General features: G+C 40.6%; 1 protein-coding gene across 1 annotated transcript in view; it reads right to left on the minus strand.

Moving 5' to 3' along the window:
• The window catches only part of TRPC5 (transient receptor potential cation channel subfamily C member 5), a 335394-nt gene that overhangs the window by 281629 nt on the left and 39582 nt on the right, over positions 1–14183 (minus strand). Inside the window, exon 3 of the mRNA XM_059910345.1 lies at positions 7297–7818. Coding sequence (XP_059766328.1) covers positions 7297–7818 — 522 coding nt within the window. The remainder of the gene's footprint in view (positions 1–7296; positions 7819–14183) is intronic.

The following is a 14183-nucleotide window of genomic DNA, read 5'->3' on the forward strand; positions in this document are numbered from 1 at the left end:
TACCTCTGATTGGAATCCTGCGTCTCCCCTCCGGTCCTTTATCCAAACTTTTCTGGATCTTCCTGAGAACAACACCAAAGTCAATTCTTGTATGGCATGGAGGGATAGAGAGGGGGATAGGCTCACCATTCTAAGACAAATTTAAGGCATGAAAACTAAGGGAGATAGGCTGGTAGATTGCAGTGAATTAGGAAGCATCTAATTCTTCATCCCTGTGTGCTTTGGCTAAATGTGTGGGAAGTTGTAACTATATAAGTTGCATTCTTTTTTTATTTTTTATTATTTTTTAGTTGCATTCTTATGTATGATGATTACTGCTAGTTATTAGATTGTAATTGAATATAGTCCTTATTAGCTATTGGTCCATACCATTTTATTGTAACGTGTTTTAACAAATTTTAACTAATAAACTTTCATTCACAAATCAAAGAACTTGTGGTCATCTTAAATTACCTGGTGGTGAATTTGGAGGCTACCAAACCAGCATAAAAGAACCCCTCTCAACAGAAGGTGAAATATACTCAGAGAAAGTATTATACCAGGAATCTGAAGTTCTTCTGGCTTTGTCAGATAGATAGTCCTAACACATCTCTGAAATATAGTTCTTTCCTGTTTGTCAAATGATAGTTATAACTTTTTTGCCGACCTTCAATGGTAATAAGGAACACACAAAATGATATAGTTTTCAAAGACTTTGGTTGATATATCTGACAATGGGAAAGAATACATGAAATCAGAACTTTTTAGGAATAGCTGAAAAATGTCTATATGAAAATACCTGAAAGTCTATGTGACATGTAAAGATTATCCAGTAGTTCTATACCTGTTTTCTAAGAGATTAGAGCTTCCTTATTTTACTCAATGTCAAACTTATAGTTGGAATCAGTTTTTGTTTCATTCTTTTGAGCTTTATTTTCTCCACCAAGTTAAATTCTTCTTGGGAGTCTACTCAGTTCTTCTAGGAATAGTAATGAGGAAAAAACAACAATGAAAAAGCCACCTTTCAAGAAATAGTGAATTATATTCCATTTAAGGCTAAGATTTTGTTCCTGAGGAAGTTATGAAACTCTGCACATTATTAACCCACTATTATCCAACTAGATTTATTTTTTACATCAAAGCTGACTATTGTGTTCTTGTATTGACAGCCATATCTTAATAGACTAGTGGTATTTAGCCATTTCATCTAGGGTATACGTCTTATTTTTTTCAAGGACCCTACCCCTCATTTAAAACTTGTTTTTCTTCTGACTATGTAATCCTTAGCTCACAAACCAACCAACCAACCAACCAACCAAAAAACCCTAAAAATAAAGAAAAAATATAACCTTTAGTTCCTGACGTTATTTGGGAGCTATTTGTATTGACAGATTCAGTTATCCATCGGTCTCAAGTGTCACATCTCTTCAGGGTAATAAAGAGTCTTTGAAGGTGATCTCCATTTATACCTCTGAAGAATGAAACTGCATTTTAGCAAGGTAAGGAAAACCACTGAACTCTTTACCCCTTGTCCCAATTTCATCTTAAAGACCCTAGTAAAATGCTGAAAGCATCTCAAGAGGTATTTTTTAGTTTAACACAAGTATTCATGTAAAGCAGACTAGGGAGTCACAGGTAGGAAACACAACTTCAGTGTTTCAGATTCCTTTAATCAAAGATGCCATTAACAAAATCTGTTGTTGCAAACACATAAATACACATGCCTCTAGATGATAACAAATTCTGGCAATACTGATCATTTTTAAATAGTTTTATTCTTACTTAAACTTGGGGAAACATTGGCTTTTCTTAAAACCATTATCTTCTAAATTTTTAATATTGGCAACTCCTAGCTTCCAGTTTTGGAAAATCAGTTGTGTTGCAGCTCATTTTATAGAGAAAAATATTTTGTTTTTTTGTTTTTTTGAATAAAGCTTTGTAGCTCAAGGTTTAAGAGACATAGAGACATATTGTCTGTTTGCAACTTTTGATGTGAGCAGGCTTATCTTTGGGTACTTTCACCTGATGAAGGAGTCTCTAATGTTCCTCCCTTATAATACCTCCACCTGTTGAGAAAATTTCGATTTGTACTGGGAATTTCTGCCCTGTTGGAATCACAGCAAGCTTTGAAAGAAGACTGAACAGGGTGTCAGTAGGCATGACACTAGAAAGTGGAGAAGTGGTGTATCTGCTTTTTCCTGCTCTGAGTATAGACACTGAGAAGAAAGACCTCCATGGTCCAACTGGAATCAAGCATGTAATCAAGTATGAAAAAGAAGACAAAATTTCTGTTTTAGCTTAGTTGTCCCATTCCCATCTACAGGTTGTTTCTCCTTTGAATAATTCTGGTCCTGGGAGATAATTCTTGTCTAGCCTTCTTAAGGGCCTGAAGGTCATCTAGAAAAGGTCATCTAGACACCTTTAAGAAAGTGTCTCCAATTTTTTAGGGGCTCATAACATGCAACCCTCAAATTGAATGTGTTCCACCAGACCCTGGAGTGTGACTCACTTAAGATGTGAATATATTTTTCTTCTTGATGAGTAAGCGCACATAAAGTATATGCCTTCAAGGAATCTGAGGAATTTTATCTAACATAGCAAAGCTGAGTTCATTTGCTATAGATATAATAGAAGGATAAAGTTAGTTTTCATTTGTTTATTTGTGTCCATCACATTCTACAAAAGGAGTTTGTATGATGAGAACTGATGATCAAGTGTATTATACAATGATCGTGACCTTTTTTATGCTTGTGGCCTTAAGCACTGTGTGTATGTTTCACTTTTTTAATGGCTAGATTATGGATATTTATTGAAAAAACTTATCAGTCTGCTTCCTTAGATCAAGACCTCTGAGAATGAAGTGCTCAGAGATACCTGAATTATTAGAACCTCAGTAACTCACAGGACTCTGCTTCTTATCCAAACACACTAAACTTGAAATGACAAAAACACCCCTAAAATAAGGACATTGCTGATGTGTTCAAGGTGAGAGTATTCAGTCTTAAACTTGACATGTGGATTTGAATAGAGAAAATTAGAGACTATACTCAATTGAGACAATGGAATCACAGATTTTAAAAATCTATAATTCACAGGTTGGGAAGGATTACAGAGTTCTTTAGCGGAAATGAAGTTACAATTCAGAAGAGAAACTAAACTAAAATTTATCTGTGGTCATTGTTAAGATAACTTGTCTAGGTCCATCCACCTCACTACAAATAACTCAATTTCTTTTCTTTTTATGGCTGAGTAATATTCCATTGTATATATGTACCACATCTTCTTTATCCATTCATCTGTCGATGGACACTTAGGTTGCTTCCATATCCTGGCTATTGTAAATAGAGCTAATGAACATTGTGGTACATGACTCTTTTTGAATTATGGTTTTCTCAGGGTATATGCCCAGTAGTGGGATTGCTGGGTCGTATGGTAGTTCTATTTTTAGTTTCTTAAGGAACCTCCATACCGTTCCTAGAGACTGTCATACAGAGTGAAGTAAGTCAGAAAGAGAAAAATAAATACCGTATGCTAACACATATATATGGAATCTTTAAAAAAAAATGGTTCTGAAGAACCTACGGGCAGGACAGGAATAAAGATGCAGACATAGAGAATGGACTTGAGGACACGGGGAGGGGGAAGGGTAAGCTGGGACGAAGTTAGAGTGGCATGGACTTATATATACTACCAAATGTAAAACAGATAGCTAGTGGGAAGCAGCCGCATAGCACAGGGAGATCAGCTCGGTGCTTTGTGACCACCTAGAGGGTTAGGTTAAGGAGGGTGGGAGGGAGATGCAAGAGGGAGGAGATTTGGAGATATAGGTATATGTATAGCTGATTCACTTTGTTATAAAGCAGAAACTAACACACCATTGTAAAGCAATTATACTCCAATAAAGATGTTAAAAAAATAATAAAGTATATTAATAATTACCACCACCAACAAAAACAAAAAACAACAACAACAAAAAGAGATAACTTGTCTTAGGAAATGTGGAGCTAAATATATAAATTCTAAAAGAATTCTGAAGTCTCTGGCCATGGGACTAAACTTTGGGCCATATTTGAGTTTATGTGACTCTATGAGGGTATATTATTTTTCATGAAATCATTGACATTGAAGTTGACAGTCACTCATTATCCTTGCTGCATTTGCTGCAAACCTGGAGTTGAAGTTTGATGTGGTCTGACTGAAACAGTTCAGTCTATCAAATTCCAAAGTTCTCATTGATTTGATTCACAGTGATGAGTGACTACCACCAGACCTAAAATTGTTGATCTCTGCATAAATACAGTGCTTTTTGGATTACCTTTGTATTACCGCTGAATATCCATAATTTTAATAGCTAAAAGATGCTACTTTGCCAGTGTTATGGATTGAAAATAATGTGGTCTGCAAAATATGAAACTCTAATTGTATGGGCTCTAATTTTAAAAATGGTTAAAATGGTAAATTTTGTGTTATGTATAGTTTACCACAATAAAACAAATGATCCTTTCCACTTTAATGTACACAGCAAATAGACTCTGAGACCAACTTTGGAATCTCTGATGTTTAATTGAGAGAGCAAAAGGAAATATAAACCTTTGCCACATTTAGGTTGGTCTAATGATAGATAAGAAATATATCATATGAAAGTATAGAAACATGGAGATATTCTGTAATAACAGTAATAAGAGAAATTATGAAATAAGGGACATGGAGGACAAAGTTTTAGAAAAGTAAAAGGGCTAAAACAGGAGGGAAGAAATGATGAGAAGCTTAATGAGGGCTGGAGGGCAGTGAATGTCGAACCCAAGGATGACTCCATGGTCATATGCTAAGCAGATCCCCAGGAGAGTGAGGAAGTCATCACAATGGTTTCCAAATGGAGCGGAAACTGAAACTGGCAAATGATGATTATAGGAGCAGAAGGGATCAAGTGATAAAGTAACTGGGAGATGATCTACCAATACAAAATTGATGAAATATTGTAATAAAACTGTTTGAAAATAAATACTTTGTCAGTTTTCAGGGGAATGAGGGCCTACAATTATGGAGTTTATCTGCTATCTAGTGAGGTAAGGAATGCAAACTTTAGTTATATTCTGCAATATCCGTTTTTAACACTTCTATTCCCATTAACCATTTTGTCATCTGGAAGCAATTCGTATTCTAAACATACTTGTGATTTTTTTTCTTACAGTATTATAACAATTTATGTAAAGTGAAAACCACACTGAAACCATAATGTACATCATTAATGGAAATATACACATATATAAAACTGAAGAAAAGTCAATTAGACCTTATAGCAGACAACTTAACACAACTGCTACTACATATCAACAGTAGGGTGGCAAGAGAGAGGAAGGGATAAGGGAGGGGATGGCCATTGCTGTATCTATTACCTACAATTTTAGTACACAGAAGCAGATCATATACCCTGGGTCCCCCGTGTGTAACAATAAAAATGAATAATAATAGCAGGTAATATTTATTGAATGCCTAATATATGTTGAATCTTGTGCTATGCATGAGCATATTACCTGTTTTGTTTAAACTTTATATTTCTCTAGGGAGGTAAGTACTCCTATTATCCCTATCTTTCAGAAGAGAAAAGTGAGGTTGAGTAACTTCAGGCTTAATGAAATTACTTAAAGCAAGTAGTTGCAAAAACAGGATAAGGAGACTCAGGGGTGGGTCTATCCATTTACTATCTCCCCCATGGAGCCGTTAAATCTCCATGTTGCTCTTCTGTCATATTTTATCCCCTTCGAGGTTGCCCCAGTACTCATTTCTGCCTCATTTCAGAGGGATAGTATTTTTTTTCTTGTCTGAGAGAAAGGGACCAGGTGAGCACACATGTGATTTGCCTCAGAGCCTGGACCCATGAAGGGATGGCGCTGCTCGTTGCCCTTCAGACAGCAAGCACTTCTCGGTTCAACCCATTTGAATCTGACTCCAGGTAGCATTGGAAGAGAGCATTGGAAATGGACATTAAAGTACATTTATTTTCATAATAGTTCTATGAAATGGAGGAACTATTGTCATCTCCATTTTATGAGAAGACTAATGTCCTGAAATTTGAGGGACTTTCTTCAGGTCGTACAGCTGAAGGCTATTCCATCCTCAGTTGCTCTGGCTCCAAAGTCCCTGCTCTTTCTACCATGCTTCCTCCTTAAAGAGCTAAATGAGGCCTGCTAGAAGGCTCCCCCAAATTGTTTGATAAGATGGCATAGAACAGGGCTTCCCTGGTGGCGCAGTGGTTGAGAATCTGCCTGCCAATGCAGGGGACACGGGTTCGAGCCCTGGTCTGGGAAGATCCCACATGCCCCGGAGCAACTAGGCCCGTGAGCCACAACTACTGAGCCTGCGCGTCTGGAGCCTGTGCTCCGCAACAAGAGAGGCCGCGACAGTGAGAGGCCCGCGCACCGCGATGAAGAGTGGCCCCCGCTTGCCGCAACTAGAGAAAGCCCTCGCACAGAAACGAAGACCCAACACAGCCAAAACTAAATTAAAAAAAAAAAAAAAGGGCTACAGGAAGTCAGTCTCCTGTCGAGTGAGACCTGCCTGCTTCTTTATAAAAAAAAAAAAAAGAAGATGACATAGAACAGCACTGGCTAGATTGTGACCGTGGCCAAGCTGGAAAGCAAAGCCTCTCCTGCTGTGATCTGCTTGACCTGACCTCCCTCAAAGAGGTGAACCCTAACAGGTTGGAAGTCACACCATCGCAGATGGCGCTCAGCCTTCTGGAGAACCACACACCCTCTGTGTGACTCCATCTTTCAAATGTATGTCTCAGCTTTCTTGCTGAGGGGCTACCAAGGACTTAGTTCTGTCAACAACTACCAACATCCAGACAGCAAGCCCTTTGTGATCACTATTGCCATGGCCCCAGTATATAGGGTAGGATCCTTTTTATGTGTTCTCAGAAGTTCTTCCTCAGAGCCCTTATGTTAGTTTGTAATTATGTATTCACTAATGTGATCATTTACTTACTGTCCACCACTAGCTTGTAAGCTCCGTGAAGGCAGGGTTGTACTTGTTTTCTGTATCCCAAACCCCTAAAACAGTGCTAAATAAGCATTCGTTCAATGAATGAGTGCTTTCCCATCATAGAATCAGATTTTTCCCTACTTCTCTGGCCATAAAGAAAATACGCAGAGGTTGTATGTGCCTTAGATAAATATGGGCCTCACTGTTTTTGAAGCCTGTCTAACCATTTGTTTGGTGGAGAGCTAAGTGGTAGGAAAATGCTGACTCTTGGTCCCCTGCTCTGGACTCTGGAGGGATTAAGCTTCCCCCAAAGCAGAGAAGAGCTCAGCTTACCTCTTTCTGATGGTATTTGATGGCCACCTTCAGCTTGGCTAGGTCATGGTACTTTTGAGGGTCAAGCTCTTCACTGTGGTCATCTCGATGGTTGAGGATGATCTCCAGTTCCCGGGAGCTCCGAGCCTGGTCCAGCAGGTCTTTGGCAAAGAGCTTGCACTGCTGGGAGAGCTCCTCATACTCAGCCTTGAACTCATTCTCCATCTTGCTGAGCTCCTTGAGCTCCCAGCCCAGGCGGAAGGCAGTTAGGATGGGGTCCTCGCTTGATAAGGCAATGAGTGAGGGGCTTGCCAGCGCTTTATAGATGTTCAACCGGGAGCGGGAGTGGCGCAGGCTGTCTACCTCTGAACTGGACACACACTCCACACAGTTGCAGCGGATCTGGTGGGGCCGGGGGATAGTGACCCGTTTTTGGACGAGCAATTTGATGATTTCGTAGTTGTTGGTGTGGGCAGCAAGCATGATGGGAGTAATGTCCGGTGTGAACTCAGAGAACTGGGTGTCCATCATCAGAGTGGGGACCTAAGTATAAGAAAATGAAAAAAACATAAAAGGGCAGGATTAAGGCTTGGAGCATAGAGCTCATCAAATGTTAATGATTCAGGAACTGGGGTCACCAGTTTTTTGGTCAATTCTTCTCCTTATCAGAATAGCTAGTTGTGAAATGCTTACTTTACACCAGGCATACAGCACTTTACATATATTTACTCATTTAATCCCCACAACAACCTCGTGAGGTAAATATTCTCCCCAAATGAAGAAGCTGAAGCACACAGAGTTTAAAGAACATGCCTAAGGTTACTCAGCTTTAGGTGCAGAGCCAAGATTCAAACTCAGACAATATGACTCTGGAGCTTGGCCCTTAAATTATGCCAATTCTGTCTGAGGCACAATGAGGGGTGGTACAGAGAAGTAAAGGGCATTTTTCCTGGAATCTGGTTGGGTACATCAGACTTCTATAAATTGGTAAGTAGGAGTATGTGTTCAGTTCCAAATGAGCAGTAGAGACTGCAGAAATATTTGTTTGAAAGGCTAAAGACAACCAGTAATCTTAAAGCCCATGCCACTAAATCAAGCCCTGGGGGCTGAAGAGAAGATATCCCCAAATTGTGACACTGTAACTTCAGGGGACCAAAGACCAAAGCCAGACAGTGTTCCTCCAACTTCCTGTAGATCCCAGCAAGGTAGAGAGAATCTGTTATTGTCAGGAAGAATTACTCCGTAAATGAGGACCTCCAGGCTTGAGGTTACCAATAGCAAAAAGACCTCTGATAAAATTGGTTATGTTCAAGTTTCTATTTCTAAACTTTGTTCCAAGATAAATATTATGCAAATAAAGACTGGCTCACTTTCAGCTGTGGAGTTTGAACTCTGTAACAAATACACAAACAATTGACTCTTGACACTCAAAAAAAAAAAAAAATTGGTATGTCCATGATGTGATGCTTGGTGTAAATAGCAGCTATAGGTGAAAGGTATGGGGTTTTTTGGGTGTTCAGGAGCATACACTTCTGGGTGAGTGTGCAGACTCTGATCAATGAATTAAAAAAAAAATCTTTTGACTTTAAAATGTGTCTTTTGGGACATGCTACACCCAACAGAAGAATCTCAGTGTGCTAGAATCTGGAGCTAGACAATGAGGAGAACTGGAATAGTCCGAAGAGTCTTCATGGAGGGGTGGAGCTGAGGATTCAAAGCATGGATAAAATTCCAGGAGATTGTGAAATATTGATCTTAATACATTTTTTTTAAAAAGCTCCAAATACTCAGTTTAACTGGAGAGAACAGAACGTGGATGATGGAGATTCTCATGGAATAGACAAATACTGTTTTAATCGCTAGTTTCTTTTTACTCTTAAAAAAATTATTTTGGAAACCCACAGTTGCTGGCGAATTGACAGAAGGACGAGCTACGGTTTTCATCATCTTTGCCTCCTTCCCAACTTGGATGAGGGATTCCCAAGCAGGGAAGTGGCCAGAAAACAGGGAGTGGGAAAAAGGTGGAGGAGAAGAAAGTGGAGAAGTTTGCAAGAAATCTGTTTCCTTCACGGAGTGGTTACATCAGCCCCTGAATAGCTGAGAGTTCGTTACACACTGGTCATCAATTGCTTGGGTGGAGCAGCGAGTAAACATTGTTAAACATTTAGAGGGAGCGGCTACAAACAAACAGCAGGAAGTGAGCAACTGGCTCATAAAGTAAATCGGACACAGGAAAGAATCATCTCAGAAATTAACATAAACCTGCAGGCTAAGGAAGAAGTAGGTCTGAGTGGGCCTGGTAATGAACATAAACACAACAACCGGCATAAAGCCTAGAGGTGGGAGAGATGGCAAGTGAGCAATGTATCATAGTCTGCCTGGGAAGAAAGGAGCTCAGATCCAAAATCTGCCCCTCCTCGGTGGGCAGGGGCATTTCTTAATCTCTGTCATGATCTAGAGGCGGAGGTGGGGGGTGGAGGGAAGATGGCTTATGGCACAGGATCCCCTGGGTTACACTGGAGGTACATGTCTGCTGCCTACCATGATGCTCTTCCTGTCCGCTCTCTCTACCCATTTCCTTGCTCTTTCTTTTCCTACTCTTTCTTTCTTCCCCTCTATGTCAATGCTGACAGCCCTGTCCAAGACACACAATGGTACTGGTGAATAATGCTCAGCCCCGTTTGTGTCATGGAGCTGAAAGGTTGCCGTCTATGCCTAGAGTATGACATGCTTTCCAGAGCCATCTGATTCTGTTGTCTTTGACTTGGTGCTCAACAAAGAGCCTCTGATTCTCCATTTGTCTTTCTGGATACATGACACCAGAGAGTAAATCTTTTCAAAAGAAACTGGTCGGCAGTGACCAACCATGTCCTCCTACCAAGACCACCTTTTCTCCTCCAGTCAGCCTTACCATTCACAGATTGCCACCCACACCCACCTCATTCACTGCTCTCTGTATGTATATCCTTGTGGCATATCCTGTGTGGATCCCCACTTCACTGCCACTGAAGGGCCACTGTAAGCCCTGACTTCTTCCGTAGATCTCCCCTTAACTTGATCCCACCCCTTACTGACCACCCAGATGTTGTGGGCACTAGGTTATATCCAAGATGTCACTCTTCTGATGCAGGCTTATATTAGTTTCTAATTATTTCGTATATGTATTTCTTGCTTCTTCAATCAGGCTGTGAGCTCTGTGAAGGCAGGGTTGTCTTAGTCCGCTCTTGTTTTCCCCATAGCATCTAGCACAGTGCTAGACACACAGCAGGCACTCAGCTAAAAGGAATTGGTTCTTATTCTCAAATTAAGACTCTGGCTCTTGTTTAGAAGCCTGGATCCACACAACTGGAGTCCGTGTGAGCTAGTGTCCTTGGGTCTTTCCTTTCCATGTCTAGCTGAGAAGGTAGACATTCTAAGACTCTCAGGAAGGTTAGCAAATGGTCTCTATAGGGAATACCTTGAGGTCACAAAAACCCAGGACAGTCCCTGCTTGTCATGTCCACAATGCTATTGCTCCAAGATGGAGACTCTGACCCAAAGACTACATATTTCTACTCCTCTTCCCCCCTCTGCTTCTTCCCCTCATCCTGCTGTTCCTCCCTTCCTAGACTGTGCCAGGACCATGGGCCATCATCAGGACAGCCACGGTAAAGAAAGAGTCTATAATTAGGGTCAGAGCTTTCTGATAATAATCAGGACTTTGTAATATGGTCTACAACAGGGGCCAAACAGATAACAGGTAACAGAAGTAAAAGCTAAATGTGGGTACATATGCATAATTAGGATGAATAAATGGTAGGAGTTGGTGAGCTGCGGAGCACGTACCCTCTCAAAGGGGGCATCTGCTGCTCAGCTCCTTGCTGCGATCAAATTGCTGTTATATGCATGAATGAGGACCCAGTGTTGTAATTTTTCAAGAAAAGTCAGAAATATGGATTTGGAGGTAGAATTTCCTAAAGTCTTCAATGTTGGCTCAAAAAAGTTAAAGATAGTGTGCATGCCAAACAAAGTACATATATGAGGCAATTGAGGCTTGAGTGAGCCACTGTGTGACCTTTGAACTAGCACAGAAGTTGCTAGGAGGAATGGGAGAAGAAGCTGGACATTTAGGCAGGGGCCAGATAATAAAAGGCCTCATATGCCGTGAGAAGGAACTTAATGTGATCTGTTGGCCATAGGGACCCACTGAAGAATTTTAATCAGGAGAGTAGTGTGGTTGAACAAGTGTTTTACAAAGATCAGTTTGGCCAATGTGTGGGGAATTGGCAGTGGTATATGTGCTGATAAATGTTTAACAAGCAGCTTTCCATTAAACAAAACAAAACAAAAACAAAAACCTTGATTTGTAGTGTTTGCCAATTTCTGTGGTGTAAATACTCCCACTGTGGCCAATTTCAAGCTACCAATATGACACCCTGGAACACAGAGTTGGGAAGAGATGCACACAGCCAGTTCTCACCAGCTGGTGTAAGCCAGCTCCAGCACACCACTGGATGAGTTTCAGAAAGATAAAACTACTTAAAAGATATCAATAGTCCAGGTGAAAAGATGGCAAGATCTTAAACTAGACAATGATTCTAGAGATAGAAAGGAACAGATTTAAGACATTCATTGGATGTGTCAGGTAGTACTGCAGGGAGAAGAAATCAAGGATTTCATTGCATGCCTGATTGAATGGTGGTGTCACCGTTGGAGATAGTGAATACAGGAGGAAGAGCAGGTTTAGGGTTTAAAGGAAGTTCAATTTTAGACATGTTGAGTTTGAAGTACCTATTGGGACAGTAGCAGGAAATTGTATAACTCTAGCATGAATGTTGAAGGAAAAAGGTCAGGGCTGAAAATGTATCAATAGATGTGACAGTCTTCAGCCTATAACAGTAGGTTGAAACCAAGAGAGTGTACGGGGTCAGCCTCTGCCCACCTTGGCTCCCGCACGGTCTACCCCAAGGACTCAGCCCAGCCCCAGTTTCCAGAGCAACCAAGACTTGAGGTAGGAAGTACCCAAATGACCAGCCTCAGCCTCCTCCATTCCAAATTCCAATCTTTAAGGCTCTGCATTAGGGTACTTTCCCCTTTTGAATAGTTTCTGAATTCCAGCTTCTTCCCTATCTGTGCCCTAGTTCGTAAAACAAGATTTCTCCCTGGATCCCTAGTCTTGAGTTTCTGTTCACACAACTGGCTTAACAGTCCAGGTCTATTATATTTTCTAGATTATCCAAGCCTTTGATTATCTTTGAGTTGTTTTACAACTCTGCAAATTGTAATGAAAATATTTCTTGCCTGGCAAAATGCGATTGACTTGTGCATCTATATGCAAATTTCTTTGCATCTATTTGTAAATTTCTTTCAGCATTCCTGATGGCCTATATCAGGGGTTAGCAAACTTTTTCAGTAAAATGCTGGATGGTAAATATGTTAGGCTTTGTGGACCTTACAACGCTGCCACTGTAGCAAGAAAGCAGTCAAAGGCAATATGAAAAGGAATGGGTGTGGCTGTACTCCATAAAATTTATTCACAAAAACAGGCGACAGGCTGGATTTGGTTTGCAGGTCATAGTTTGCAGACTTCTGGCCTCCTGGTTTCCTCACTAATTAATTAATGAGTGAAATAAAACCTTAGACATGTGTCCACTTGTGTTAACTTTAAATTTGCATGAGGATCAGGATTTAACTTTTTTTATTTTTAAATTATCCTTCAACAGCCATTTTGTGTTCAGATCGAGGACAGGTGGAAAACTGAATTTTATTCTTTTCTTATCAAGTTTTGCCTTCGCTTTGAACTCCAAAATTATACTGAACGATCTTGAGCTTCCCATTAAAAATCATGTTTTTTTAAAAGGTAAAAAAGGGTGGGGGTAGGGGGAGAAAAGGGAAGGAAATCAACACACCAAGAAATTAGATTTGGTTCATATTATCTACAACTGTACTTCTAAACAAACTTGGTACATGAACCGACTTGATTGAATTTTTAAATTTGCAATGATGTGGGCTTAGGGCATGGCCACTAAAGAAGTTACATTGCCTGCCTCTTCCTGGGGCTTTGCATTCAGGCCCTAATGAGTTTGCTCCTGGATCTGCCCTAGGTCTCCCTGTTGAAAAGCTGACATTATATGCTAGGATCCTTCTGGATTAATGAACATGAGACAGAGTCACTCGGCTCAGAGCTCATCGCATAAAACACCTGCAGTACAGTGAACACTGAGCGAAAGCCCGCTTCTTCATATTTTCAGCTAAATTCCACTGCCAGAGGACACAACAGAGGAACAGATGATGCTCTACTTCCACTCCCAGGACTGGCTAGGGCTTTTGCAAGGTTACTGTTCTCAAGGGGCCCGAATGATACATTCATTTCCATTAACCTCATCACTGCACACAATCTGCTAATTGGAATTCTCCTGAACCCTATTGTTACCAGCTTTAGGCAGGCGCACTTGCTGGAGTTTATCACAGGCTTCTGAAATTAAACCCCCCATTTGTAATTAATGGGCAGACCCTTATCAGGAACCACCTCATTCATACCCACAGTGCTGTCTGGTCATAGGCTGAACCTCTCCGAGTGGTACTTCCTCACACAGCTAGCCTGATAGCATCATGTTGGAAATGAATCTCCCATCTTGTGCCAAGATTTAGTGAAATTGCAATACCTCTTTTCCACCTACTGAGTCTCCTCTTCCCCACCCTAACATGCCAGATAAAAATCAATGTTCAATCTTTTTCAGCAGTCCAAGGGACTGTTGGAAATGAATTTCATTTCTCTGTATTACTCAGAAATGAAGAACACTAGCATCTAATCACGTCACATGACCAGCTGCCCACTCTGCTGTACCTACAAGGTCAGTTAGCTAGTAGTGGTGACGCATGAGATACTTTGGAGCAGCCATTGGTGTCAGATGGGAAATAATTTGTTT

This window comes from Balaenoptera ricei, chromosome X (assembly GCF_028023285.1).
Source record: "Balaenoptera ricei isolate mBalRic1 chromosome X, mBalRic1.hap2, whole genome shotgun sequence".
Lineage (NCBI taxonomy): Eukaryota > Metazoa > Chordata > Mammalia > Artiodactyla > Balaenopteridae > Balaenoptera > Balaenoptera ricei.